We start from the raw sequence: 24064 nt of genomic DNA on the forward strand, positions 1-24064 counted from the left end.
ACTGCTGCCACCACCACCAACAGCACTGCTTCCTATCTCCAGCCGCTGCTGTCTGCTACTCGGAAAGGCGCTTGCCTTTCTTTCCGCTCCCACCCTACACGGCAGCACCCCAGCCCCACCCCAGCCCCAGCCCCAGCCATCTTTCTTTGTGGCTTGCTCCAGCCACCCCACTCACTGGCCGACTCAAATCAAGACTGATTTTTGACGCATCACGCCATTTCCCTGTTCTTGCTTGCTCTCGTTCACCCTGCCAGCCTGCCGCTGCGCGCCCCCAATCCACCTCGCTCACCTGATCCGCTTGCTCTGGTCTTGCTGGTGCCGACCCCCGTCTTGACCGACATTTCTCCACCCCACCCCACCCCACCCCGCGCAACCTTCTCACTGGCATGGCAGAGCCTTGCTTCTTCTTTCCCGCCTAAACACCCCTTGCTCTGCACGCTCGTGCTCTTGCTCCGCCTGCCTTGTGGGCAGTTGTTGCCATTTGACGCTGCCTGCTACCCTTCCCCATCTTGCCGCCTCTTCGTTACACCAAGGGCTCAAAGAAACAAGTCTCTCACTTTCCGGCGCTGCGATTTGACAGAGCCAGTTGTCTTCTCTTAGTCTTGGGATCTCAACCGTCCCGATTAGCCCCCATCCCACCGACTGTGCACGGGTGCCCACCATGGATCATGCTGCCACTTCGGTCATTCGTCTTTCCTCCTCGGCTCCCACTCGACCTGAAGCGTCAGTGACCCTCCTTGATGCCCCTCGCGCCCCAACCCGCGCAACGCCCAGGCACACCTCATTGGATGCCTTTCCCTTGGGCTTCTCTGGCTTGCGTGCAGGCGATCCCTTCCAAGCCGTTTCCACGAAGACTTTGAACAAGTTTACCCTTTAGGTACAGGCAGCTTTGGAAAGGTGCGTTGCCCATCCCCCCCTATCCCCTTTGTCCTATGCTGCCAGGCGGCCCAGCCACCCTCAACACGGCGTCAACACGGCGGTCCCTCATCCCTTCACATGCTGAACAAAAAACACCTAGGTGGTGCAAGCCTTGCATCGCTTGGATCGTCACTCTTATGCCGTCAAAATCCTCGATCTACTCGGCTGCCCCGAGGCCGAGGACTTTGACGATGACATCTCCTTTGCCGACGAGAGCGCGCCCAGCGCGCCAGTTAAGCGCCATGTCATGCGCGAGGTAGCCCTTCTCTCCAGCCTCAACCACGGCAACATTGTCAGGTATCTTTCGCATAGCGTCATACCCAGCTGCCCCTCGCCGTCCCCCACCGCCCCTCCCGATGCACGCTCATAAGGCTTTGCTCGTTGCTTTTTGCAGGTACTACCAAGCCTGGGTGGAGGACGTGGAAATCAAACATAGCTCTCGACAAGAGCGTCGCGTTTCGATCCGCACCATCGACGATGATGTCCTCAGCTCCTGGATGGAGCCGTCTGGGGCCAAGCCCCTGATGGAGCAGTGCCAAGCTTGCGGCACCGATTATCAAGCATGGAACGTGCTCGTCGGTGACGTGCCTCTGGCGCTTGCTCACGGCCACACCTGGTGCCAGGCCTGCTTCCTGGTCAGTGCTACCCGCGTCCGTCCCCGTTACCCCGTTTCGCGCGCCCTTTTCAAGCCCTCCTCTCATGAAGCCGTGCACGTGCAGCGCGAGGCTGGCCTGGTCGAGGGCACGGACAACGAGCTCCTGGATAACCTTGTTTTTGAAGTGCGCTTTGAAGAAGATAGCGAGGCCAACCGTTCGAACAATAGCCATGACCAGCGGCTCGCCCTGGCTCAAAATATCATCTACTCGTCGCGCATCTGCATTCAGATGGAGCTTTGCAATTCCACCTTGCAGCATGTCCTGCACGCCAATATTGCCTTGCCAGATGAGGTCACCTGGTGCTACCTCCGCCAGACCCTAACCGGTTTGGCCTACTGCCATGGCCGCAACATTATCCACCGTGGTAGGTTCCAGGCTCTGAATAGACGCCAGGAAGCCCCCTCTCCCCCCTTCTTCCCCATCCTTGCACGTGCACGTGTTGCGCAAAGCCATGGACACTCACCCGCTGCGCTTGTCACACGCCATGCTTAGACATCAAACCCAGCAACATTTTCCTCTCGTGGCAAGGGTCGCGTGTGCGCGAGCTGCGTGACCTGGCCCACCTCTCCCCCGCTGAGCTCTGCAACCTCCAGATCAAGATTGGTGACTTTGGTCTGGCCAAAACGACGGAAGTCAGCGGTGGCCTGCGTTCTCGCAATTCATCGCGACTCCACTCTTTGCCGTCCACGTCCTGCACCACCAACATGTCCAACCTCTCCCTTGCTAGTCTTGATGGTATGCTGCGTTGGCTGGCCATCAGTTCTCCCAAAGCCCAAGTCCAAGATGATTATCTCACGCACCTTCTTTCCTTATGCGCTCTCTCTTTTTGTTTTAATCGCCCCTTGAAGAGAGCGAGCTCGATGATTCATGGACCACAGATATTGGCACGCTGCTGTACATGCCCCCTGACGCTTCAGAAGAATGGTCGGCGGCCTCGGACATGTATGTCTTTGGCGATCGCGGCTGACCCTCTTCCTCACGCCTGTATCCTGTACTGACTTGCCGGTTCACCTGCCCCAAATTCCTTTCCTCTTTGAAAATCTTGACCGCCTTTAGTTTTGCGCTGGGCATTACGTTCTTCGAGCTGTTGGTCCGCTTCAATACAGCCATGGAACGCGTCTCCGTGCTTTCCAACCTTCGCAAGCTGCCCCTCGAGGTAGATTCAAGTCTCATCGCCCACAGGGTTGTGCCTGCGTGACTTGGTTTGGTATGCCCGCGTGCAAGCTGATCTTGGTCCTTGACGCACCTGTAGCTTCCGAAGGAATTTACCAACCAACGCTTTGAGCACGGCGTCGTCCTGCGTCGCATGCTCAACCATGTCGCACGCCTTCGCCCTGCTGCCCAGGAGCTGTTGAATGAGGTGAGTGCGTACGCACGTGACCGCTCATGTGTCCAGTAGGTGGTTCTGTCCTGTCTTGCGCGGGTTTCACTTTGCTTCTGTACGCTCATGTTGTTGTGCTGATGCCAGGGAGTGGGCTTGAAGCACGATATGGGCATGCGCCGTGCTGAGAGCAGTCCGCGCTTGAGCAGTCTGGATGAGACAGTCGTACCATCGGCCGGACCCCCCATGAATTCCCGACTGGCCAATTCCTGGCCCGCTGCAACATGGCACCACTCTGGGCCGTCCATGGGCATTGCGGCCTTTGACTTGGGCGGAGACGATGACAGTGATGAGAGCACGCTCATGGACGCCACCGCCACGACGCCCAGCAGCACCAACGTCAATGAGACGCGGTCTGCAAGCTGTCACAGCGAGGACTCGACTCCCCTCAAGTGTCCCGGTCGGCGCCAGACTTGCAACCAAAACGAGTTTGAGGATCAGGACAGAGATGTGGACGCCTCGGCTGCCTTCGGTTCGGACTCGGAGTCGGATAATCAAACGCTGTGCGACAGCAGTTCACCCCGTCCCATCGGTCTCAATGTGGTCCACGGCCTGTCCACCCTCACATTGCCGACCACTCGCATGTCCCCATCCACCGACAGTGCCATTCAGTCACCGTACGTACCTCGTTGTCGCCAGGTGCTTTGGATCACCGGTCGAGGGAGAAAGGCCTCGTGCCGCTCCGTGTGACACTGTGTTTGTTTCACTTGATCTTACTTCCTTCGCTGGCACCGCTTCACGTTGCGCAGCACGCTAGACCTCGAGACGACGGGCGTCAATCCCTTTCACGTTGGCAAGCTGACAATGCAACATTCGGGCCCAGTTTGGGCTGGCGCAGATCTCCCCAAGGCATCAACACGCTCTCCGCGCCGCCGTTCATCGCTGTGCGATGCCTGTGAGCCACCCACCAGTAGCAGCAAGGACGGGTGCAAGGATGGTGTCAAGGATGGTGTCAAGGATGGTGTCAAGTTGACGGAAGTCCTTGAGCGCCAGCAACGTACGATTTTCCACATGCAGGAGCAGTTTGCTGCGCAACAACGCGAGCTGTTTGCCCTCCGGGCCCTCCTGGGCAGGCGCGGTGGTGCTGGAGGACCCGTCCAAAAAGGCATGCGTGTTGCATCTGCCAGCTAGTGCCGCATCGTGCATTCTTCATCATGGCCTCCAGCATGTTGGTTCCATCTCCTCTTTTTATGTGTAACAGATCGATTTGTAGAGTCTTACGAGTGTGCTTTTTCCGCTTCGAGTTTTGATTTGGTTGCGTGTAAACTGTCACATGTTGATTCAGTTCTTTTGGTTGCTGTGCTGCCGAAATGGTGAAAAGTCTTCTCTGGTTGACTTTTTAAGCCCCTGCACTGTGTGTATTTTACATGTCATTCCTACCGCACCGTTTGTGATGGGCGGAGGTCGCCGAGTCTCTTTGCAATTGCTGTACATGTCAAGTGTGCTTTTGAAATATCGCCTCGCATGAGTTGCCGTGGTCCATTCATATTTTTGTTGTTTGTGCGAGCGCACGTCTCAAATTCGATAATTGATTCACATGTGGATGCGTTCTTCGTCCTTGTTACCTGACCGGGAGGTTGAGTTAAATAATCCTGGTCCAGCTGCGGCGGCACCATTGTGCGTGTCAGTTTGATGGTAAAACATGAAACATCACTCAAAGTTTGAATTATACGCATGGGGACAGTTGGCAGGTAAAGTCGGGGCCAAAAAAAAGAAAGAAAGAAAAAAAGAAAGAAAGAAAAAAACATTGCGATATGGAGAGAGAGAGAGGTACACACGACAGGGAAAACGGGGCGGCGGGGAGGAGTTTGATGAAACAATAATCGACAGCAACAGCCAATAATGGGCTGCACTCGGGTCGGCAGGCTATGTAAAATCACACACGAGCTTTCGGGAGGGCATGAGCAAGTAGGACATGTGGGCTTTCAAAGCAGTTACGGGTCAAAGGTTAAGGCGAGTGGTCCGGCTTCACTTGCGTCCAAGGCGATGGGCGGCTGCATCATTCTCGGAATAGAAGCGGCGGCGATTGGACGTTGGCGGCATCTGAAAAGCAAAGGGGCAAAGGGGCAAAGGGGCAAGGTCAGGGTGAGACGGCGTAGTGCGAGATTTGGTGTCAGCAGGCACAAGTGGCGGGCGTACCTCGAAACGAATCTGCTCATCGATGCAGCCAGCGTCAAGGAGATCATTGAGCGCATCGGTGAGATAGATGTGGGCGCGGGGAATGTCCACCTCCAATTCGCTGAGCTCGGCGTAGATGCGGCGCAGTCCAGCGTGGCATTGTTCCTCAGAGACGTGGTTGGAGATGATGCAGTACTCCAAGAGCTTGGTGAGGATCTGAACCTGATCTTCATCAGCGCCGTGCTCCATGATACGCACGAGTACTTTGTAGACAAATTCGTGGTGGAAATGGGGGGAATCCAGATCCTTGAGGCAACGCTCAGCCTCGGCCAAGTCCTGGGCCAGGACAAACTCTTCAATGAGCATGTCGAGGCTCTCGCGCAACTTGGCGACGGGGGTCTGAGGGCCTTGCACGCCCCAAATCTGGTCCAGGCGGCTGCGTTCATGAGGGGTGGAGATGAGGTTACGGGCACGGCGAAGGAGGTAGTGGGCAGGGGTGGCCTTGGGCAAGGGGGAGGAGGCTTCGCTGCCACTGGCGTCCGTGCTTTGTGAGGCGGAGGCTTGACGACTGCGAGTGCGGGCATGAGCCAAGGGGTGGTTCAGGATGAAGGCCGGTGGAAGGCAGTCATCGCTGACGGAGCGGGCCATAAACTTGGCGAGGGCGTCAATGGCATCGGGAACATCGAGCATCAGATCCGGGAGTCGATCGATCAGCGTGTTGTAGGCGCGCTCAAAGTAGGCCTCTGGGATGAGGTTTCGGACCTGCAGCTCGGCCAGGAGTTGCGAGTAGCTCTCCCGGACCGAGTTGTGGCAATCCAGCGCGAGGTCAATGGCCATTTCAAGCACACGATTTTGGTTGTCATCAAAGTTGATCTTTCGGAGCATGTGTTCAAGGTCTTCCAGGTCGCAGTGATCGCGGTACTCGCGAAGGAGGGGCAAGACGAGATGACGCAGATCGTTGTCCGAGCAACGGGCATCAAAAACCTCGAGGGTGGGGTCCTCGAGAGGGGAGCCCGGGGGCATGTCATCGTCGGCAGCTTTGCCAAGGCTGCGCTCTGATGCGGCACGCCCGATTTGAATTTGGTCCGAGATGGAGCCCCAGCCACCCTTGCCGGCAAAGCCTGACTTGGAAGGGGCAGCTTTGGGCAAGTGGCCAGGCCGCTTGAGGTTGCGAGTAGCAGCAGCTGCAGCAGCGGCTGCTGCGGCTGGGGTAGCAGCAGTGGAACCCGAGAACGAGGCCCGGCGCTCGCGAGGCACTACGGTGGTGGCAGCGTGCAATGGGTGAGAGGGCATGCCGGTCGACGCTTTTGGCTTGTGGCAGCGATAAGCAGATGCAGACCAGAGATGGGTGAGGGTACGGGGTACAACTTACAGCTTGGCTCCATGAGGAGAGCAGTGGCAGCTGACATCTTGCAGGTCAGGGAGGACAAGCCGTCAAGCGTTGGAAGGTTGGGTTGAGGTGGGGTGGGTGGAGGATGGGTTGGCACGTCCTTGCTATGGCTGAGGGGCAGCGTTCAGGCCGAGTTGACACGGGGACCAGCAGCAACAGCAACAGCAGCGACAGCGGCCAACAGGCAAGTGTCAACGAGCACAGAAAACAGCGATGTGCGCACAGAGTCGCTGTGACGGGCAAGCAGGAGCAATCTCAATGTCGGTCACTGGCAGTGAGCGCGTCGTCAAAGAGGGCTGGCAAACCCGTCAGTGGCTGAAAGATGCAGACGCTTGACGGTGATCAAGGCGGAGGTGATTGAAAGCTGGGCAGTCAAGTCTGTTCAATGCCGTCGAAATAGCATTCACTTTTCCACTGAACAAGTCCAACGCCGGCGCTGCCGTTTCACACACCTCACTGACAGAGAGAGCGACAGAGCGAGAGAGAGAGAGAGAGAGAGAGAAAAAACTGAAAGAGACAGAGTGTGTGTGAGAGTAAGAGAGAGAAACAGAGAGAAACAGAGAGAGAGAGAGACTGGCGGAATAAAAGTCAGAGAGGCATAAGCAGTGGAAGAGAAAAATCTGGAAAACACCAGCTACTCCCCCTTTCTGCCCAGAGATGACTAGTTTTGTCCGCAAATCACAAGAGAGACAGAGAGAGACTGTTGTTGATTTTATTTTGGTTTCACACACACACACACACACACACACACACACACACACACATAACAACAGAACAGGGGCGACGCCATCACCACACTTGAATGACGTGGTCCAAGGGCTTGGAGGTGGAGGGGGAGCACACCTGCGATGCATGTGTGGGAGGACAGGGGGGTATCTGGTGCAATTCCACACAGGTAAGCCGCGTCCCTTTAAAATCTGACATTGGGCACACATTTTGACAGCTCATGTCTCAAATTGTATTTGTTTAATTTAAAGGGGTATTGTTAAAGCTCAAAAGCAAAGTCGACAGTCGGAGGAAGGAGGTGGAGTTGGCTAGCTATGGCGGCAGCTCATCATATCTCGACCCCGAGGTGGCAAACGAGGACGGGGTGGTCCACTGCGGCCGTGAAGCGCAGGCGAACAGCGTGCAGGGGAAAGTGGTGTGAGGGCTCGAGGTCCAGGACAGAGCGCCAGCTTGACTCAGAGTGCAGCAGCACCCGATCCAGGGGCTGGGACCATTGCCAAGTGCCCGTGGAGCCAACCACCACGCCCGCCAAGGGAGACCATGAGGGAGAGTCCATCCGCGCCGACTCGTAATACAATGCCTCCAGCACGGCATACTTCTCTGGAATAGTGCCCACCAACCCGGGCTCTGCGTGTGGCGAGGCACACCCACCAAAGCGAAGGGTCACCCGGCTCACGCGGGCAGGGCGCTGTAGCATCAGGGTCACACTGTGTCCTGGCATTGGGGTTTCCATCACCACTCCTTCCTTCAGTGGTAAATGAGCGGGTGGCTTCTCCTCGGCACTGCGCACCAGCTTGCCCGTGAAACGCACGCGCAGCGCGGGGGCACGAGCTGAACCGTCGCCGTCAAACAGCGCCGGGTAATGCAACCTTGCCCAGCCAGTGGGCCACTCCTTTGCTCCACCTGGCCGCACGGCAAAGGTGGTGGCCACCCCGCGATGGTCCGATGCATACAGGTGCGGCTGCACCAAGCCATCCAGCGCGTCCCCAAACAGGTAGACGTCCCGTTCCACCAGTGCCTCGGAGCGCAGTAAAATACGGTCGGGGCGGGTCGCTCGCTCGTACAGATTGGTCCGATTTGTGTAGTGAAAGTTGGTAAAGGTCCAGCCGGGATCCCAGGCAAAGGAGGTGTGCCACACATCGCGAAATGCGGGCCGCCGCGCGCTGTCACTTTGGCCCGCCTGATACTGGCGCATGGCCTCCGCGCAGCGATTGACGGTATGCTCACGCAGTGGCGCTGGTACGCGATTCGTCAGCCAATCTAGCGGCCACTCTGAGTTGACATAAATGTTGAGGTCCCCCAGAAGCACGACGTGGTCTGCAGCAGGCAGCGCATCGAGGTATGCCAGCAGCTCGCGTGCGGCATGGCACTGAGCCGTGGCATCATACGTCCAATGATTGGCCAGCACGTGGAGCGACTCCCCCGCTAGCGCCGGAATGGTGTCAAAGCGGGCATGCAAAAAAACACGTGCGTTGGCATCCACGCTCCCAGGCATGGGCGTAAGCGGGACCGTCTGCACCACTGCAGCCGGGAAGCGCGATACGATCGCCAAACCCTCCTCGCCCCCCTCCTTGGGATCCGCTTCGTGGGCCCGCGCGTAATATACGTATTCATACCCTAGCTCTTGAGCCAATAGGTGCGCTTGCGTGCTGGTGGGCTCGTGTTTCATCACCTCTTGCAGCGCCAGCACATCAGCCTGCACATTGCCCAAGATCTTGCAGATGCCCGTCCACCGCGTTTCCCACGCCAGGCGCAGGCCAAACAAGTTGTATGTTGCTACCGTCAAGTCGGCTGGGAGGCAGTATCGACACAGTGCGCGTCGTAGCTCGCTTTGATGCGCCTCGCGCCGTAAAGCCTGGCCAACATCCTTGCGAAAATCGTTCAGCCGATGCATTTCCAGCATGGCAGCATGCTGCTTGCGATCATAGTAGGTGATCAAGGCATCCCCCGCCTCTTCCGCCACCGCTCGCGGCCGCACCGGCGTTGGGGTCGCCTCAAGCAGTGGCGGGCAGCGCGTTGCGTAGAGCAGGGCCAGCACCCCCAATGACAGCGCCAGCGCCCCCAACCGCAAAGGTGACACCCTCATGTCCCAAGCACGTCGGCCTCACCCATCCATCAATCGTCGCCACTGAGCATCAGGAAGGGGAAGAACAAAATCAAAAACAACTTTCGCATGAATCAAAGAGGACGCAAGCTGTAGCCATCAATAGCTCACCCGCTACCGCCCGTGCCAGCCAGCCGGAAGGGGTACTAGGGGCTGGGGGGAACAGATCGGCGCTGCCCTCGTGTTTGATTTTCTTTTTTTGTTTTTATCAAATTCACGAGTTTCTAAAAAGTAAAATACTTTTACACCACACTCAATGGTATCTTGTGTGTGTGTGTGTGTGTGTGTGTTCGTATGGGGGCTCAAGGAAAGGGGGCGCAGCATTGCCAGGGCCGCGTCGTCGTGGCGAGATCGGGAAACCACGTCAAACATTCAGCCACCCCGGCCACCGTGCCTACAAGAAGGTCGTGGACGAGCGGATGAGATGTCTAGTTGTATCGGTGGGATCGAGTTACGGCTCTCTCAAGAGGTTTCTGGAGCGACCACACTCAAAGGGGCGACACGAGTGGTTGCCGGAACCAACCAGGTAGCGAGTGGGTACTGATCAGGCTAAGTTCTCCCAGAACCAGCGTGGCATTGTTCAGCAGCGCCGCAGCCGCAGCTACAAAGGTTGTGCATGCCTTGCGGACGGCTGGCCAGTGGGCTGCATCTATACCCAAAGCCACACCATGACTGTCTGTGGCCAGTGCAGCAGACCGCATCGGCGATACACTTCCAAGACAGAAACCAAACCTTGATCCAGGTAGCTTGAGTTGGAGCGTGTGGCAAGGAAGACGCCATCTACGTTAAGCCACGACGTTGGGGGGCTCCATAATCCTAGGATCACGCAGACCAGGAGTGCAAACATCACGTGCCTTGATAGCTCGTGCTCGCGGGCGAGGCGTGCAAGACCAACCAGATGCCAGCTGTTGTGATAGCGCAAAGCTTCGAGTGGCGTTGGGATATGGCCAAGGGTAGCTGCGTGCCATTCAAGCGGCAAAGTGAGACTGTGTGTGTGTGTGTGTGTGTGTGTGTGTGTGTGTGTGTGTGTGTGTGTGTGTGTGTGTGTGCCATCACCTCCGCTCGCCGGCGGTTTAGAGGGATGCAAAGAACTGCAAAAAAATACAAGCTTCACGCTCAAAGCTTGCCCGCAACCAGCAAAAGACGCACCGATTCTCAAAGTTGAGCATGAAATGAGCGGCAGCGCCCGAGCCCAAACAAACGCCTTCTCCGTGCAACGCCTTTTGTGCGGCCGGGCACAGCGCGCCGGTCACTGGATCCAACTTGGCAAAAAGCCAGTTGTTCCACCTGTCCACTCCCCTTCAGCCATGAGACGCGGCAGGTTGCACCATACTCACACTCGAATGGTCTGCCCCGAAAGACCTGATAGCCCGGCCAACGGCTCAACGTATACACAGACTCACCAGGTCAAAAAGTCCCCATACACAGTCAATCCACTCTGAGATCGTCCCATCCGTGCAGTGAGAGACGCAAGCGCATGCAGCTGCCCAGAACCAATATCTTTCCCTTGACTTGCTCTTACCTCGGCTGTGAGAACGGCAGGAATGGCCACGATTTTGTGTGCACAATCGTGAATGCTGCCGCAACCCTACAAGTGCCGACAAAAATACTGAGGCAAGAGCACGCTCGCCGTGCAGCGGATCAAGGGCTGATTCTTGCGGCTCACCAGGCCGGGGTCAACGTTGTAGAGCGCATCAAACGTCGGGGCCCAGGTTGAAGAGTTGCGCGCTAGCGCAGCATACAGCGTATTGTTGTAGCTACAATTTGTCGTGGCCACGCCAACGAGGGTGGGTGTGTCATTCATGAGCAAAGTGCTCCCGGGCCCACCAAGAAAAATTGGTCAGCGCAGCGTCATAAAGAGACTGTGCATCGTATGTAGCGCACAGACCGAGGCCGAGTGTCGAGGAGCGCGAGGGCAGATGCGCCGTAGGCGGAAGCGTGCCATGGCTGATAGCCACACGAAGTCGTCTCCAAACCAGCCAGGCGATAAAAGCCCGTGCTATTCTGAAAACCTGCCTTGCGCCAGCCGCAAGATCTCAATATTAGCCATTCAGGCGGCTTGATACAATCATGTCATCGCGTCCAGCAGGGTTGAGGGATCAAGAATGACAGCGCTGACCTTGAATCTGGTCTGCAACGTGTGCGCGCTGCTCAGCCGTCCAGTTTTGAAGTTGATTCACAAAGTGGAGAAGGTGCACGACATCCGTAATGCCGTAAAAGTGTGGCTCCTTCTCGCTCACCGCAAATCGATATTGCCCTAGCCGACGCAGATGTGATAGTGCAGGGCGGCATTGGCGTTTTTTTTTTTGCAACTTGGGCAAGCAGACGCGGCAGGCACGATCCACATACCCAGAGGCCCAATCGCGTGCTGAGCCAGCCACTGCGGCAGCAACTCTTGCTCAAACCTGATCAACGATGGCCGATTTGTTCCAACCCCCGCTTCGGCTCCCTGTCCCCCAGTTGCACCCACACCCCTGACAGCACCGGCCGCTGATAGCACCGCCAGGAGCACCAGCAGCACCGCCATGGACGCGATCGCGCGCTGCATGACCGCCCCCAGGCTGATTGCAACATCCGATCACCCTGGGAAATAAAGTAACGCAATCGGGCACGCCCTCGGAAATAAACACACGACGGCCGAAGAAAAAAAAGTCGAAGAAGCCGAAGGCGAACGGAAGAAGAAACGGCAGCGCCGTCGGATCAGCAGACATCCTTGCGGCAGCGCAGCAGGGACAACGAAACAAGAAATCTGACCATCCGGTTAATGAAGCAACGATCGGTTTGCAATAGCCGGCACAGTGCGCACTCGAACACGTGCATTCGCTCCAACAACAACAACACACACACACACACACAGACGCATTTTCCTTCTGCGCGTCAAACTCTTCGACGACCTTGTCAGTGAGCTTTTTTCTTGTTGAGCTGCCGCTGCTTTCGGCTTCCGTCGTCGTCGTGGTCCCATCGGCCTCACTGTTGCTATTTCTGTGTAGCATTCGGTTTTGCTTTGTGCATCTCTTCCAACCGCAAGTCAAGATGGCCACTGTTGGTTCTGCCACGTCGGAGACGCCCTTCTTCTCCATGGGTGAGGGGACCTTCAAGATTCCCATGACGCTCTACGCTGAGAACCGGTGCGTTGCTCCCTGTACTCGCCAACCCAACAGCCAAGCCCCGTTTGCTTCCCTGGGTGGGCTTTGTTAACGGTCCTCTTGTTCTGCTGCCACTCGCCTTTTTTCAGCCGCCGTCTGGTGGAGAACATGAAGAAGAACGGCCACTCTGGTGTCATCCTCCTCAAGGGTGGCGAGCAGGTGATCATATGCTTGCTCGCACGCTGCGGTCACTTTTGCGGTTTTGGTAATGGAGGCGCTCACGATTGACCTTGCCCGGCAATGCCCGACCCGCCCAGACAACCCGTCACGATACCGATCATGAGGACATCTTCCGCCAGGAGAGCTACTTTCATTGGTCAGCCCACTTGCACTTGAGCGATGCGAGACAAGGGGCCGGGCCGAGAGCGGGGAACGCCGACCGGCCTCATTACGGCCAATCACAGCAAGGCGGCACGCACCGTACAGGCATGGTCACATGCCCACGATCTCACGTTGCTTTTGATTTGGCTCATCCTCAGGGCGTTCGGCACGGTTGAAGCCGATTGTTTCGCTGCGCTGGATGTGGATACAGGCAAGAGCACCCTCTTCATTCCCCGCCTGCCCGAGGCTTACTCAATCTGGATGGGCACGGTTCGTTCAACATTATCCCCTTGACCGACTTTTGCCGACACGGCGAACCGCTTGAGCCCTTGTGCATCAGCTCACTGCTCGTGCCGGCCCCTACTTTTGGTTTAGATTCACCCCCCTGCACGCTTCCTCAAGCGCTATGCCGTCGATGCTTGCCAGTTTGTGGACGAGATCCCTACTGTCATGGCCGCCGACTACAAGGGCAAAACCATCCACGTGCTGTATGGTCGCAACTCTGACAGGTGTGCCCCTAGACCCCGCTTCTTGGGACACTGGCAACCTTGAAGACAGCTCATGGCAGCAAACACTCAATCGCTTGCCTCTTGCACGGTATAATCCTTCTTTCCCCTTGTTTATGATAGCGGCAACTTTGCCGAGCCAGCCTCATTCAAGGGTATCGAGGAGTTTCAGGTGGACCGTGACTCCCTCTTCCCCATCATTGCCAACCTACGCGTTTTCAAGACCGAGGCTGAACTCGAGGTCATGCGCTACGTCTCCGAGGTACGGGCCAGCTACCTGCACGTCCCATGTCACCGCTCTTACCACATTCACGTCATAAATCACCTATGAACCTGTGGCTTTTTTTTTCTTTTTCTTTTGTTCCCATAGGTCACCTCCGCCGCGCACGTGGCTGTGATGCGCCAAGTCCAGGTGGGCTGGAACGAATATCAAATGGAGGCACTCTTCAAGTTTCACACCTACAATTATGGTGGATGCCGCCACGAGGCCTACACCTGCATCTGTGCCTGCGGCCCATCAGGCGCCACGCTGCACTATGGCCATGCCGGTGCACCCAACGACCGCCCCATCAAGGTCAGGCATGCTATGACCGCCGCTTTCCCTGTACAGCCGGCCTTCTTCTGCACGCCTTGTCCTGCACCTGCATGGCACACGCATCAAAACGAACGCGGGTGCCTCGACTCAACCTCAACTCAACCTCTTTGTATGACAGGATGGTCAAATTGGGCTTTTGGACATGGGCGCAGAGTACAGCTGCTATTGCAGTGACATCACTTGCTCTTAGTACGCTTCTCGGGTCTAGCTCATGAATGGCGCGATGGCGCGCCCACACGCATCTGTCACCTATGTCGAGGAACTGAAACTCAATCCGAAACTGTTGTCGGGGCCGCTTCGTGCCGTTGTAGCCCAGTCAATGGCCGTTTTACTCAGGATCAGAAGGACATTTACCAGGGCGTTCTTGATGCTGGTGTGTAAGCCAAACCCAGAAACGGATGCGCTGGCACGTCAATGTTTCCTCCCATCTCAACGCCTGCCTTTTTATTTTTTTCTCCTTCTCCAGTCATTGCGGTTGAGACCGCCATGAAGCCCGGCGTGAGCTGGCATGATATGCACCACTTGGCCCTCAAGACGGTCACCGAGGCTCTCATCAAGACCGGTGTGCTTGTTGGCGATGCCGAGGAAATCATCAAGTCACAGCTTGCGGCCAAATTCATGCCCTCGGGTCTCGGCCATCTCATTGGCCTGGACACTCACGATGTCGGCGGCTATCTCAAGGGTGCGTGTCCGATCTTCAGCGATACTGACAAACATGTGCTTTTGCGTGTGCATTTGCGTGTGCTTTTGCGTGTGCTTTTGCGTGTGCTTTTGCGTGTGCATTTGCGTGTGCATTTGCGTGTGGTGTATTCTTATTCTCGGCGCTTTCCATGATCCAGGCTTTCCGGAGCGCTCAACCCTTGACGGCTTCAAGAGCCTGCGCACGGCCCGCGATCTCGAGGAGGTAACACACCCCTTCATAGTTTACTTTTCAATTGTTGTTCCATGATCGGCCCCTCGCCATGCAATGAGACCTCGTGGGTCACTTTGTCCCGAAGATTGTTGCTCATACACAGTTCTCGCATCTCCACTGTAGAACATGGTCTTGACCGTCGAGCCTGGTATTTACTTTATCGAGAGCCAGGTCAACATGTTGCTTGCAGGCTCCGAGTTTGATAAGTACATCAACAAGGAGCGCCTTGAGCAAGTGAGTGCTGGCTGCACACCTAGAGCCCTTGGTTGACTCTAGCCTAATCGTCCCCCCTTTTTTCCGCAATCTTAACCATGCATTACTCTTTTTCATAGTTCCGCTATTTCGGTGGCGTGCGCATCGAGGATGTTGTGCTCGTTAAGAGCGACGGCATTGAGAACTTTACGCAAACTCCACGTGGCATCGACGAGATCGAGTCTGTTATGTCGGGTGGCCAATGGCCCCCGGCCGAGGATAAGTACCCTCAACTGAAGCGCCAATTCACGACCTGGCGCTCAGCAGGTCTCAGTCAATAAACGCACTTGCGTGCTTGCGCGGGCGTGAAAGTCCCTTTCTTGTTGGTGCTCGCACATATAATAAGGAAAAACCAAAATAAACGCGACATGTTCAAGACCTACCTGGCTTGATTGCCGGTGCGAGTTTGCAGAACATGGGTTGTGGATCAGGGATTGTGCGCTCAGGAAAGACTGGACTTGGATATCATGACTTTGTGGCTGCAACCATCGCTCCGCTTGTCAATTGCAAAACCCTTGCGTCAAAGAACATTATTGCCTGTTTTCATTTGGCGGACCTCTTGGCGACTGTGTCGATGAGCCATCAAGCCTTCTTGTGTTGCGTATATATATATGTCTGTGAGTGATAGTTGATTTGGGCGGGCTCTGCCTTGAGGGAATCAGCAAAAGGCACATCATGTAAATTTGGTGGCGTCTAAATATGTTGCTTAAATTTGAGGCATCATCGCTCAGCAGGAAAGCACCAATAATTCATGCAGGCAATTGTGGCCTTGATTGAGCCAATCCTAGGGCCTGATTCAGAGACTTGGTCGAGAGACGGTGACAGTGACGGCCTGCTCAGGTTGAACAGCTTTGATGAGAGCCCCGGCCTCGGCCACAGTCATGGTGCTCGTGGCTTGCCCATCAATGGCCACAAGCACGTCGCCCACAGCCAAACCCGCTCGTTGAGCCACACTAGCCGGCGTCAGCGACTAACAAGTACCTCGATGAGTCGCGCCACACATGTTAAGGTGTCTTCATGGTGTTCCTGCCTCTTCTGGCTTTTTGATCGTGTTCCACCCAAGCTCGCCCTTCTTTTATAAAACAGCGCGTGCACACGCACACACCTTGATGCGCAATCCGGTAGAGCCATCGCTGGATCCCAGAATAAATCCAAGACTACCAATGGCCGGTTTGACAATCCGAAAGTCCCGGGGTGTATCCTCCTGATCTGTTGGTAACGGTGTCTGAGGCGTGCAGGTGCAGGTGGATCGGCGTCCCGCCAGAAGAGGGTGTGAGCGTGAGCGCCCACAACAGGATAGAGACACCAGGAGAGCAGTGTGAATAGTCATGGTCAATTCACAATGTAGCTAATATATAAGGTGGAATGCCCAACAAGACGATGTCCTATTCAAGATTTACCGAGCCAAGGCCGGCAGATTGACGTCGCGCTCGCGCCGCTGCCAAGAGTGATGCCACCTGCGATTCGAACAAAATGAAGTTGACATGGTCAATATTTTTGGCGAGCGACGCTGAAGAGGTATTGTTCAGCAGCGACACTCATCGACATCGCCAGGCCACAGTTGCCCATCTCACCTTTGAGGAACCGGTGGTCGAGCTGGGAGCGTCGCTCACTTCTGACTGCACGTCACTGCCTACATCGCTTGCCGCGCTAAACACGCCGCATGATGATTCCAATATTAGGTGCGAGGTCTCGGTAGGCGTGATATTGCGATGAGCGTTGTCTTACTTGGGCAGAGCTTGTGACCGCTCCTGACGCCGCCTCCGAGCATCGGCCAGTAGCCGTGATATCTGTCATTCACGAATCCAGAACCAAAAGCATGGGCGCGCACGCACGAAAAATGATATTATTATTTTTGTTTAACATGCAAGCAAATGAACGACAATGCACTGCAGGCCATACCCTATCGGTCGCAGCCTCGCCGTTGTCACCAGACGTTGATGGAGGTACGGGGGTGGCGGACCCTGACGCTGCGGGTGTGCTGTTTGTTGATGTCGTAGGCACGGGAGACGACGTAGATGGCACGGAAGCATTGCCCATGCCTGCCAATGCAGGTCGCGTGGCCGTGGCAGTGGCGGGGGTCGCATAAACGGAGGTGCTGGTGGATGCGATAGGCGTAAAGAAGCCCGGTGTTGATGCACCTGAGCGTGCCTGCCCGGCTTCGGGAGTTGCCACCCCCTTATCCGAGGGCTCGGCATAGGTTCGGGCCCGGTTGATGGGTGGCGTACCCGGGGCATCCAAGCTGTCTGTCGAGCCTGTGAGGTTGCTGGTAGCAGCACGTTCCAGGCGGCGACGGCGAGCTGCGTCCAGAAGCGCTTGAACGTTGTTGCCGGATGCGGGCTTGGCTGCGGCTGCGGTCGATGGAGTAGCAAGGTCGACCGATCCCGCAGTATCGCCGCTTGCTTCCTCCGTGAGAGTAACTTCGGTTTCTTCTAACAATGCCGGCGCAGGCGTGGCTGCAGTGGCTGTAGCCTCCTTCGCTCGTTGCTGGGCTTCCTGCTCTCGACGACGGGACTCGGCCAGCCGCTCAGCTTCTTGTTCCTTGCGCCGACGTTCGATATCTTCGGCCAACTTTCGCTGACGCTCCGCCTCAGCCTGGCGCCTGCGCTCTGCCTCAGCCTCCTCCTCAGCCTGCTTCTGTCGCGCAGCAGCCTCAGCAGCCTGCTTCTGTCGCGCAGCAGCCTCAGCAGCCTCGGCTTCTTGACGCTGTCGCTCAGCCTCAGCCTCTGCTGCTTGCTTTTTGCGCATTGCCTCTGCTTGCTGCTCCTTGCGACGGCGCTCAATGTCTTCGGCCAGTTTGCGCTGGCGCTCTGCCTCGGCTTGACGCCGGCGCTCAGTTTCGGCCTCCTCTTGACGCTTCCGCTCGGCCTCAGCTTCGGCAGCTTCCTGGCGTTGGCGCTCGGCCTCAGCTTCGGCAGCTTCCTGGCGCTGGCGCTCGGCCTCAGCCTCAGCGGCTTCCTCGCGTTGGCGCTCGGCCTCGGCCTCAGCAGCTTCCTGGCGTTGGCGCTCGGCCTCGGCCTCAGCAGTTTCCTGGCGTTGGCGCTCGGCTTCAGCCTCAGCAGCTTCCTGGCGTTGGCGCTCGGCCTCAGCCTCAGCGGCTTCCTGGCGTTGGCGCTCGGCCTCAGCCTCAGCAGCTTCCTGGCGTTGGCGCTCGGCCTCGGCCTCAGCAGTTTCCTGGCGTTGGCGCTCAGCCTCGGCAGCTTCTTGGCGTTGGCGCTCGGCCTCGGCTTCGGCCTCAGCAGCTTCCTGGCGTTGGCGCTCGGCTTCAGCCTCAGCAGTTTCCTGGCGTTGGCGCTCAGCCTCGGCTTCGGCAGCTTCCTGGCGTTGGCGCTCGGCCTCGGCAGCTTCTTGGCGTTGGCGCTCGGCCTCGGCTTCGGCCTCAGCAGCTTCCTGGCGTTGGCGCTCGGCTTCAGCAGCTTTCTGACGCAGGCGCTCAGCTTCAGCATGCTGGCGTTGTTCTTCTTCTTTTTCGAGGCGCTCTCGCTCGGCCTGGGCTAGAGCAGCCTCCTCTTCGAGCCGGCTGCGTTCCATGGCCTCAAGGCGTTCACGTTCAGCAGCAGCTTCCAACTCTAGGCGTTGCTGTTGAGCTTCTAGTTCACGCTGAGCCTCATGCTCGCGAGCGACACTCGTGGCATCTGTGGCTGGTGCCTCGTGCACATCTGAGGCTTGCGGGCTAATGAGATGGTCGACTTGATCAGCTTCATCTGCTGTTGAACCACGAAGTAGATATTGCATGGTTTGAGGAACTTTGGCGCTTCCAAAAGGCACAGGTTCTGATTCAGAAGCGCCTTGACCCTGAGCGCTGCCACTGTCCTCACGTCGACTCCGCCGCGACAAAGAACGCTCGCGGGCGCGCGCAAGGATCTCCTCCGTTTTTGCCCGAGCAGTAGCCTGACCGCGCTCACGGGGTGTGGTGGCACCCGAGTCCTGGCGTACGTCTTGAACCGTCATCTGGGGCATGTCTGGCGAAGAGGCGCCAGTGTCGCGGTGGCTGCGCATCACATTATCACGCTTCTCCTCACTTTGTCGCATCACGCTATATGACAACTGTGTTGACGCCTCAGCTTCAGTATCTGGTAGGGACAAGTTGGAGGGGTCGGTGAGTGTGGGCGACTCCATCCTTGGAGGTTGGATGGCAGCTACCCGGCGTGAGTCGCTAGGCTCTGGTTCAAATGTGCGCGCGCGGCGACCATTGCCACCCCCATTGATGGAGCGGATGTTATTGAAGCTTGAGTTGGCTCCAGGCGTTTGGACGGATGCGAGCGCAGCGTCCAAACTCTTCACGAATGGAGTGCCAGGTTCTGACGGGCCTGGTTGATCCCGCGTGCGCCGGGACACCGTAACTGGCAAGGGAGAAGCCAAGCTATCCTCTGAGGCAGCAGGGGCATCAACACTTCCCCAGGCGTGTCGCGGCGTGGGTGCTTTCTCCGAAGCGGTGTTGGAGGATGAATTCACCGAGCGCGACTCTGGCTGGTGAGAGGGTTTCTGTGCAGTCCTTTTGCGATCTTTGCGAGTTGCCTTGCTCCCTCGCGCTGAGGCGACCGAAGAAGCGGCACTGCGTTCTTGCTCAGCCACCCTAAAGACGAAAATCGGTTGGAAATGATGCGTGAGGGGCACTGCGTGCACATGTCCGAGCACATGAGGGGGTGTGCTTGGTACGAACTGTTGCTTGCGAGCCTCGATCTCTTCCAAGCGTCGGCGATGGCGAGCTGGAAACATCTATGGCAGTCAGGTATACACTCGAGGTGAGTTGCCATTTCGGCGCCCTCTGATCAGTGGTCAAGGCAGTAAAACTGTTATGCGCGACGCACTTTGGGGTTAGTGAGGCGATCAAAGACGCTGGCTCGCGCCGCCTTGGAGCGAGACCGTTTGGCAGACTGTGCAAGTTGCTGCTCGGCCACACTTGGCATGTCTCTGCAGGTTGAGCGTGTTGAAGATTGAGTCAAACCAATGGAGAGGGGGAGCCACACAAAAAAAAAAAAAAAAAAAAAAAAAAAAAGAAGAACCAAAGACAAGCAAAGCTCGTCCATCGCAGTTGGTATCACATGCATGCATCGTTCTTGAGCTACGTACTCGGGTTGTTGGCGTCGTGGAGATGGTTGACCAGGGCTGGGTGTATTGGCTGCCGCATCCTTATCACGGCGGCGCTGACGGAAGGCCTGAGGGAAGAATTTAGGTTTACTGAGACGCTCAAAGACGGACATGCGAGGCCGATCGTTCAGGTCTTGACGCGGTTCTGTGGGGGCTGGTTGGGGATTGAGGTCGGGGGTGCGGTGTCGGCCAGCCGATTCGCGCCGTGACTCGGTCCGGGACTTTTCTTGCGGGGTAGCAGCACGCACGAGGCGGCGGGTGCGGCGAGGGGTGACCAGGGCGCTGTTGCTGGTGCTGGACGCAGGCGCACCCGAGGAAGTTGGGGCTGGGGCTGGCGGGTGACCATAGTCGCGTAAGAAGCTACGCGAGGGCATTGAAGGGGTGAAGGAGCCCATGATGCGTTCCTGTGAAGGAGGAGTGTTTGGGATGGCGCGCGGAGGCGAGCCAAACAAGTTGGCACTAGAGCCGGGGCGTGATGTCGAGTGATTACGCTTCCAAAGCTTGGTTGGGGTGGTGGCCGGACGGTGCTCCTGGACGACAACGGGGTTGACGACGGGCGGATGGTCACGTAGTTGGGTTGCATGCCTAGATCGAGGGCATGGGATGGCAGGACAGGACAACCGCATGAGTGACGGTTGCTGGAATGTGGCGAGTGCAAGAGCGAACACGGTGCAGCCTTGTACGTACCGGTCGAGATCTGTTTTGCGTGTGGGGGGTTGCCATTTTGTGGGTTTGCGCTCCTTCTTGCGGCGGATGGCATCAGGATCCTGCTGCCAGGGTTTGAGATAGTTTCGCTGTATAGGGGAGCGTGAAAGTGTACGGAGACCGGAGTGAGTTTGAATTTATGTTATTTTCCAATGCAATGTGGTGCGAGGCGCGAGCAAGCTGTGGGACTGTAGACGCACACGCGGTTTGTTCTTGTCGTGTTTCTTGGGTGACGGGCTAGGATCCTGGGGAGGCCATCATCGGGCCAGGGGCGGGGATGGAATGGATTGGGAAGCAGGATGAGCGGCATGGGTGGTGGTGGCAAGCACAAGCACGTGGCGCGAGCTATTCAGAGCATGGGTTGCGCGGAGCGGGGCAGTTAAGGATACGAACGGAATCGCCTTCGCGCACAAGAATGCGTTGCGCTGGATCTCGCGGTTGCAACACCGGAGTAATGTAGCGCTGATGAAACGTCGAGAGGCTGGATGGACAAGAGAGATAGGCATGGGCATCGAGACTGTTAGCGCGAGTGCAGGGACGCGAGGCGTGATGGAGGAGACGGTCACAAAAGCATCAAGGTCGCAGCAGGCCACAAAACACACACACACACACACACACACACACACACACACACACACACACACGCGCGCACACACACCCTCAACTCCCCTCCCCTCCCCCTCTTCCTACAAAACGAAGCACGGGACAGCTGCCATCGACTTGGGGAGGCAGGACGTCTGGGCAGAAGCGTGCGTACCCGGCAGCCGGCAGCGGTCGGACAAAGTTGGTACTGGGTTCATCAAAAGTGGCCATGCTGTCGGTGCAAGAGAAAAGATGGGTCTCGGAGAAAGACTGATCAACTGCCTTGTACGGATCAGGCCATGTCCCACCCCGCACACAGACTCGCACTCGTCCGACGCCCCCTCCCTCCCCCTTTTGGGTCCGAGACCGAGACCGCTCAACCGATCAAGAGCCAGCTCAAGTCCACTGGGTGTGAATTGGGTGCTGAAAATTCAAAAAGTAGAGAGAGAGAAGAGAAGAGAGAGAGAGAAGAGAGAGAAGAGAGAGAGAGAGAGAGCTGGAGAGAGAGAGAGAGAGAGAGAGAGAGCTGGAGAGAGAGAGAGAGAGAGAAGAGAGAGAGACGGAAGAGAGAGAGAGGAGATTTAGAGAGAGATGAGGGTTTGCTTCTTTCACCTTGTGACGGTTATTTTTGGGCGATGTCAAAGTGTGATGGATATTAGGGTTGATGACAGGCGGAAAATAGAGGGTGACAACTGGTGTTGTAAACATAAATTGATGGAGTACGGCCGCATGGCGGAGCGTAGGGAATTCACGTAGGCAGGGGGATCAGCTACTGATGGGTGAGAGCGTCAAGGCCTTGAAGGAAGGAAGGGGGGCGGGGGATCGTGGTTGATACGTCTGCGGGGGAGCAGGGCAGATGTGATGAGCGTGGTTTGGTTACAAACAACAGGCTACCAAGTTGATCGCGCACCGCCCGCGAAACCAAAATAATAATGTACCGACATCAAACAAGGTTCACGCCATAGGCACCCACAGGACAGGGTGAACGAAAAGCCGAACGTGCAACTGGGCAGAGCGGGCGCTTGGACTGGAGTCTAAACGGGCAAAACCACCATCGCTGCAGGAGCCGGGACGGGGGGAAAACGGGATCGCGGCTGCGCCATCCCGCATCTGATCCCCGCCCCGTTAAGCACCCCGCAACTATGGCAGCCGCTCGAACAGGCTCGCGTCTGCTCGCTCAAACCCAACCCCACGCCATTTTCTCAGACAACCCGCCCGTGCAGACACAGGGCATGGAACCACGGGCAAGCAAGGTTGTTGTGTCCCTGCCCGACCCTGAGAAGCTGGCCATGCTGTATGGGCTCGTGCGTTCTCTTCATCCGATCACTGTATGAAGTGCTGCACCTCCGAGGAGGCCCACCACCCCAGATCAGGTAAAGCTATCAGCAGGCCGTCATCTCCAACCCCTGGCTTCCCATCCCCCCTCGTTCAGAACGAGCCGCCGTCCCCGCCGGCAGACCACCACCACCACCACCACCACTACGACACACACGGTCACATGTTCACATACCGAGCGAGGTATTGCAGAAAAAATGAACACCAAGTAATCATGAGTCCATGCTCTTAGAGAGCTTAGAGAGAGCTTAGAGAGAGAGAGAGAGAGAGAGAGAGATAATTTTAGAGAGCGAATGTTTTGAATAGAGGGAGCATGAAATTTCAAGCGCAAAAGAAAAAAGGAAAATTACCACATGTAATTTGATGTAGAGAGAGCACAGTGAGCCGATGAAAATTCGGCCAGAGGGATGATGGGCGAGTAAAAATGAAAAAGAGGATCATCTTACGGGTCTAAATCTTTCAGAGATCAGAGTGAAACCAAGAAAATCATTCCTTGTGAAATAAACGATAAAGTAGAGAAACTAAAATTAATAGAGCAAACCCTAGAGATACAGAAACAATCATTTTCAGAATCAGAGAAATAGCGCTTGAAAATTCAACTGCAAACCCTCCCCCATAACGGGCGGACATGATCAGTGGCTGGATCGGTCACCAAGGGTGGTGCTTGTGACAAGCCGGCTCGAGGGCGCGCCGATGCTCTGTCGCACACACACAAAGAAGGATAAGGAACCAAATGGGTGCGCAAAAATTAAAAAAAAAAAAGTCGGGGGTGTGAGGATGGCTGCCATTTTATTATTTTTTTCCTCGAGCCCTTCGTCCCGCTGCGTGTGTAGGGTTTATGCTCGCCCGCCTGTGCGTCCTGGTCGCAGATCTCCGGTCCCTTTGCCCGCTGCCATCTCGACCAGACCGTGACACTCATTTTCGAAATTCATCCGAGCGCATCCTTCAAACCCGGCCACTGCCAAATCACGCCCCACCAGCCATCCGCCACCAGCGAAGAGCTGTCGCCATACCTAAGGTCTGTGTGTGCGTGCGTGCGTGCGTGTGTGTGTGTGTAAAGTCTTCAATTTTTTATTTTTTTTTTTGTTATTTTCGCAGAGAGAGAGAGAGATCGAATTGTTGAACGCGCGTGCGCTTTACTCCTCTCCCTCTGTCTCTCTCTCTCTCTGTCTCTCTCTGTCTCTGTCTTTCTCTCACTCACTCACTCACTCACTCACTCACACTCTCTCTCTCTCTCTCTCTCTCTCTCTCTCTCTCTCTCTCTCTCAATCTCTCTCTCTGTCTCTCAGTGTCGATAGTCCTCCCGCCCCCCCCCCTTTTTTTTA

At 56.6% G+C, this 24064-nt stretch overlaps 6 protein-coding genes across 6 annotated transcripts in view; 2 read left to right on the forward strand and 4 right to left on the reverse strand.

Annotated features, from left to right (window-relative positions):
• Positions 1 to 4086, forward strand: part of MONBRDRAFT_8186 (uncharacterized protein) — a gene marked incomplete at both ends in the record, with an annotated part of 5959 nt that extends 1873 nt beyond the window's left edge. The window contains 9 exons of the mRNA XM_001745725.1: positions 825 to 897; positions 1019 to 1215; positions 1313 to 1938; positions 2103 to 2309; positions 2423 to 2516; positions 2631 to 2730; positions 2827 to 2934; positions 3043 to 3572; positions 3705 to 4086. Of these exons, the coding sequence (XP_001745777.1) occupies positions 825 to 897; positions 1019 to 1215; positions 1313 to 1938; positions 2103 to 2309; positions 2423 to 2516; positions 2631 to 2730; positions 2827 to 2934; positions 3043 to 3572; positions 3705 to 4086 (2317 nt within the window). The remainder of the gene's footprint in view (positions 1 to 824; positions 898 to 1018; positions 1216 to 1312; positions 1939 to 2102; positions 2310 to 2422; positions 2517 to 2630; positions 2731 to 2826; positions 2935 to 3042; positions 3573 to 3704) is intronic.
• Positions 4087 to 4923: 837 nt separating this feature from the next.
• Positions 4924 to 6366, reverse strand: MONBRDRAFT_8187 (uncharacterized protein; the record flags this gene model as incomplete). The annotated part of the gene is made up of 2 exons (XM_001745860.1): positions 4924 to 4998; positions 5095 to 6366. The coding sequence occupies 2 exons, from the start codon at positions 6364 to 6366 to the stop codon at positions 4924 to 4926; spliced, it is 1347 nt and encodes a 448-aa protein (XP_001745912.1).
• A 1151-nt stretch (positions 6367 to 7517) lies between these two features.
• Positions 7518 to 9275, reverse strand: MONBRDRAFT_8188 (uncharacterized protein; the record flags this gene model as incomplete). The annotated part of the gene is made up of 1 exon (XM_001745861.1): positions 7518 to 9275. One exon carries the CDS (start codon positions 9273 to 9275, stop codon positions 7518 to 7520), a length of 1758 nt encoding a protein of 585 aa, XP_001745913.1.
• A 506-nt stretch (positions 9276 to 9781) lies between these two features.
• MONBRDRAFT_25402 (uncharacterized protein) lies at positions 9782 to 11841 on the reverse strand (the record flags this gene model as incomplete). Its single annotated transcript, XM_001745862.1, has 10 exons — positions 9782 to 9942; positions 10026 to 10109; positions 10189 to 10250; positions 10443 to 10580; positions 10697 to 10731; positions 10816 to 10881; positions 10960 to 11050; positions 11182 to 11305; positions 11413 to 11550; positions 11643 to 11841. The coding sequence occupies 10 exons, from the start codon at positions 11839 to 11841 to the stop codon at positions 9782 to 9784; spliced, it is 1098 nt and encodes a 365-aa protein (XP_001745914.1).
• A 485-nt stretch (positions 11842 to 12326) lies between these two features.
• MONBRDRAFT_32403 (uncharacterized protein) lies at positions 12327 to 15454 on the forward strand (the record flags this gene model as incomplete). Its single annotated transcript, XM_001745726.1, has 13 exons — positions 12327 to 12421; positions 12529 to 12598; positions 12697 to 12755; positions 12919 to 13030; positions 13136 to 13269; positions 13390 to 13528; positions 13637 to 13840; positions 13980 to 14050; positions 14173 to 14234; positions 14328 to 14543; positions 14701 to 14765; positions 14898 to 15008; positions 15107 to 15454. 13 exons carry the CDS (start codon positions 12327 to 12329, stop codon positions 15305 to 15307), a joined length of 1539 nt encoding a protein of 512 aa, XP_001745778.1. The 3' UTR covers positions 15308 to 15454.
• Positions 15455 to 15822: 368 nt separating this feature from the next.
• Positions 15823 to 22112, reverse strand: MONBRDRAFT_25404 (uncharacterized protein; the record flags this gene model as incomplete). Its single annotated transcript, XM_001745863.1, has 12 exons — positions 15823 to 15996; positions 16132 to 16230; positions 16601 to 16676; positions 16755 to 16816; positions 16929 to 19745; positions 19838 to 19940; positions 20100 to 20702; positions 20805 to 20911; positions 21023 to 21067; positions 21216 to 21339; positions 21580 to 21636; positions 21811 to 22112. The coding sequence occupies 12 exons, from the start codon at positions 22110 to 22112 to the stop codon at positions 15823 to 15825; spliced, it is 4569 nt and encodes a 1522-aa protein (XP_001745915.1).
• Between the last annotated feature and the right edge of the window lie 1952 nt (positions 22113 to 24064).

This window comes from Monosiga brevicollis, genomic scaffold, assembly GCF_000002865.3.
Source record: "Monosiga brevicollis MX1 MONBRscaffold_10 genomic scaffold, whole genome shotgun sequence".
Lineage (NCBI taxonomy): Eukaryota > Choanoflagellata > Craspedida > Salpingoecidae > Monosiga > Monosiga brevicollis.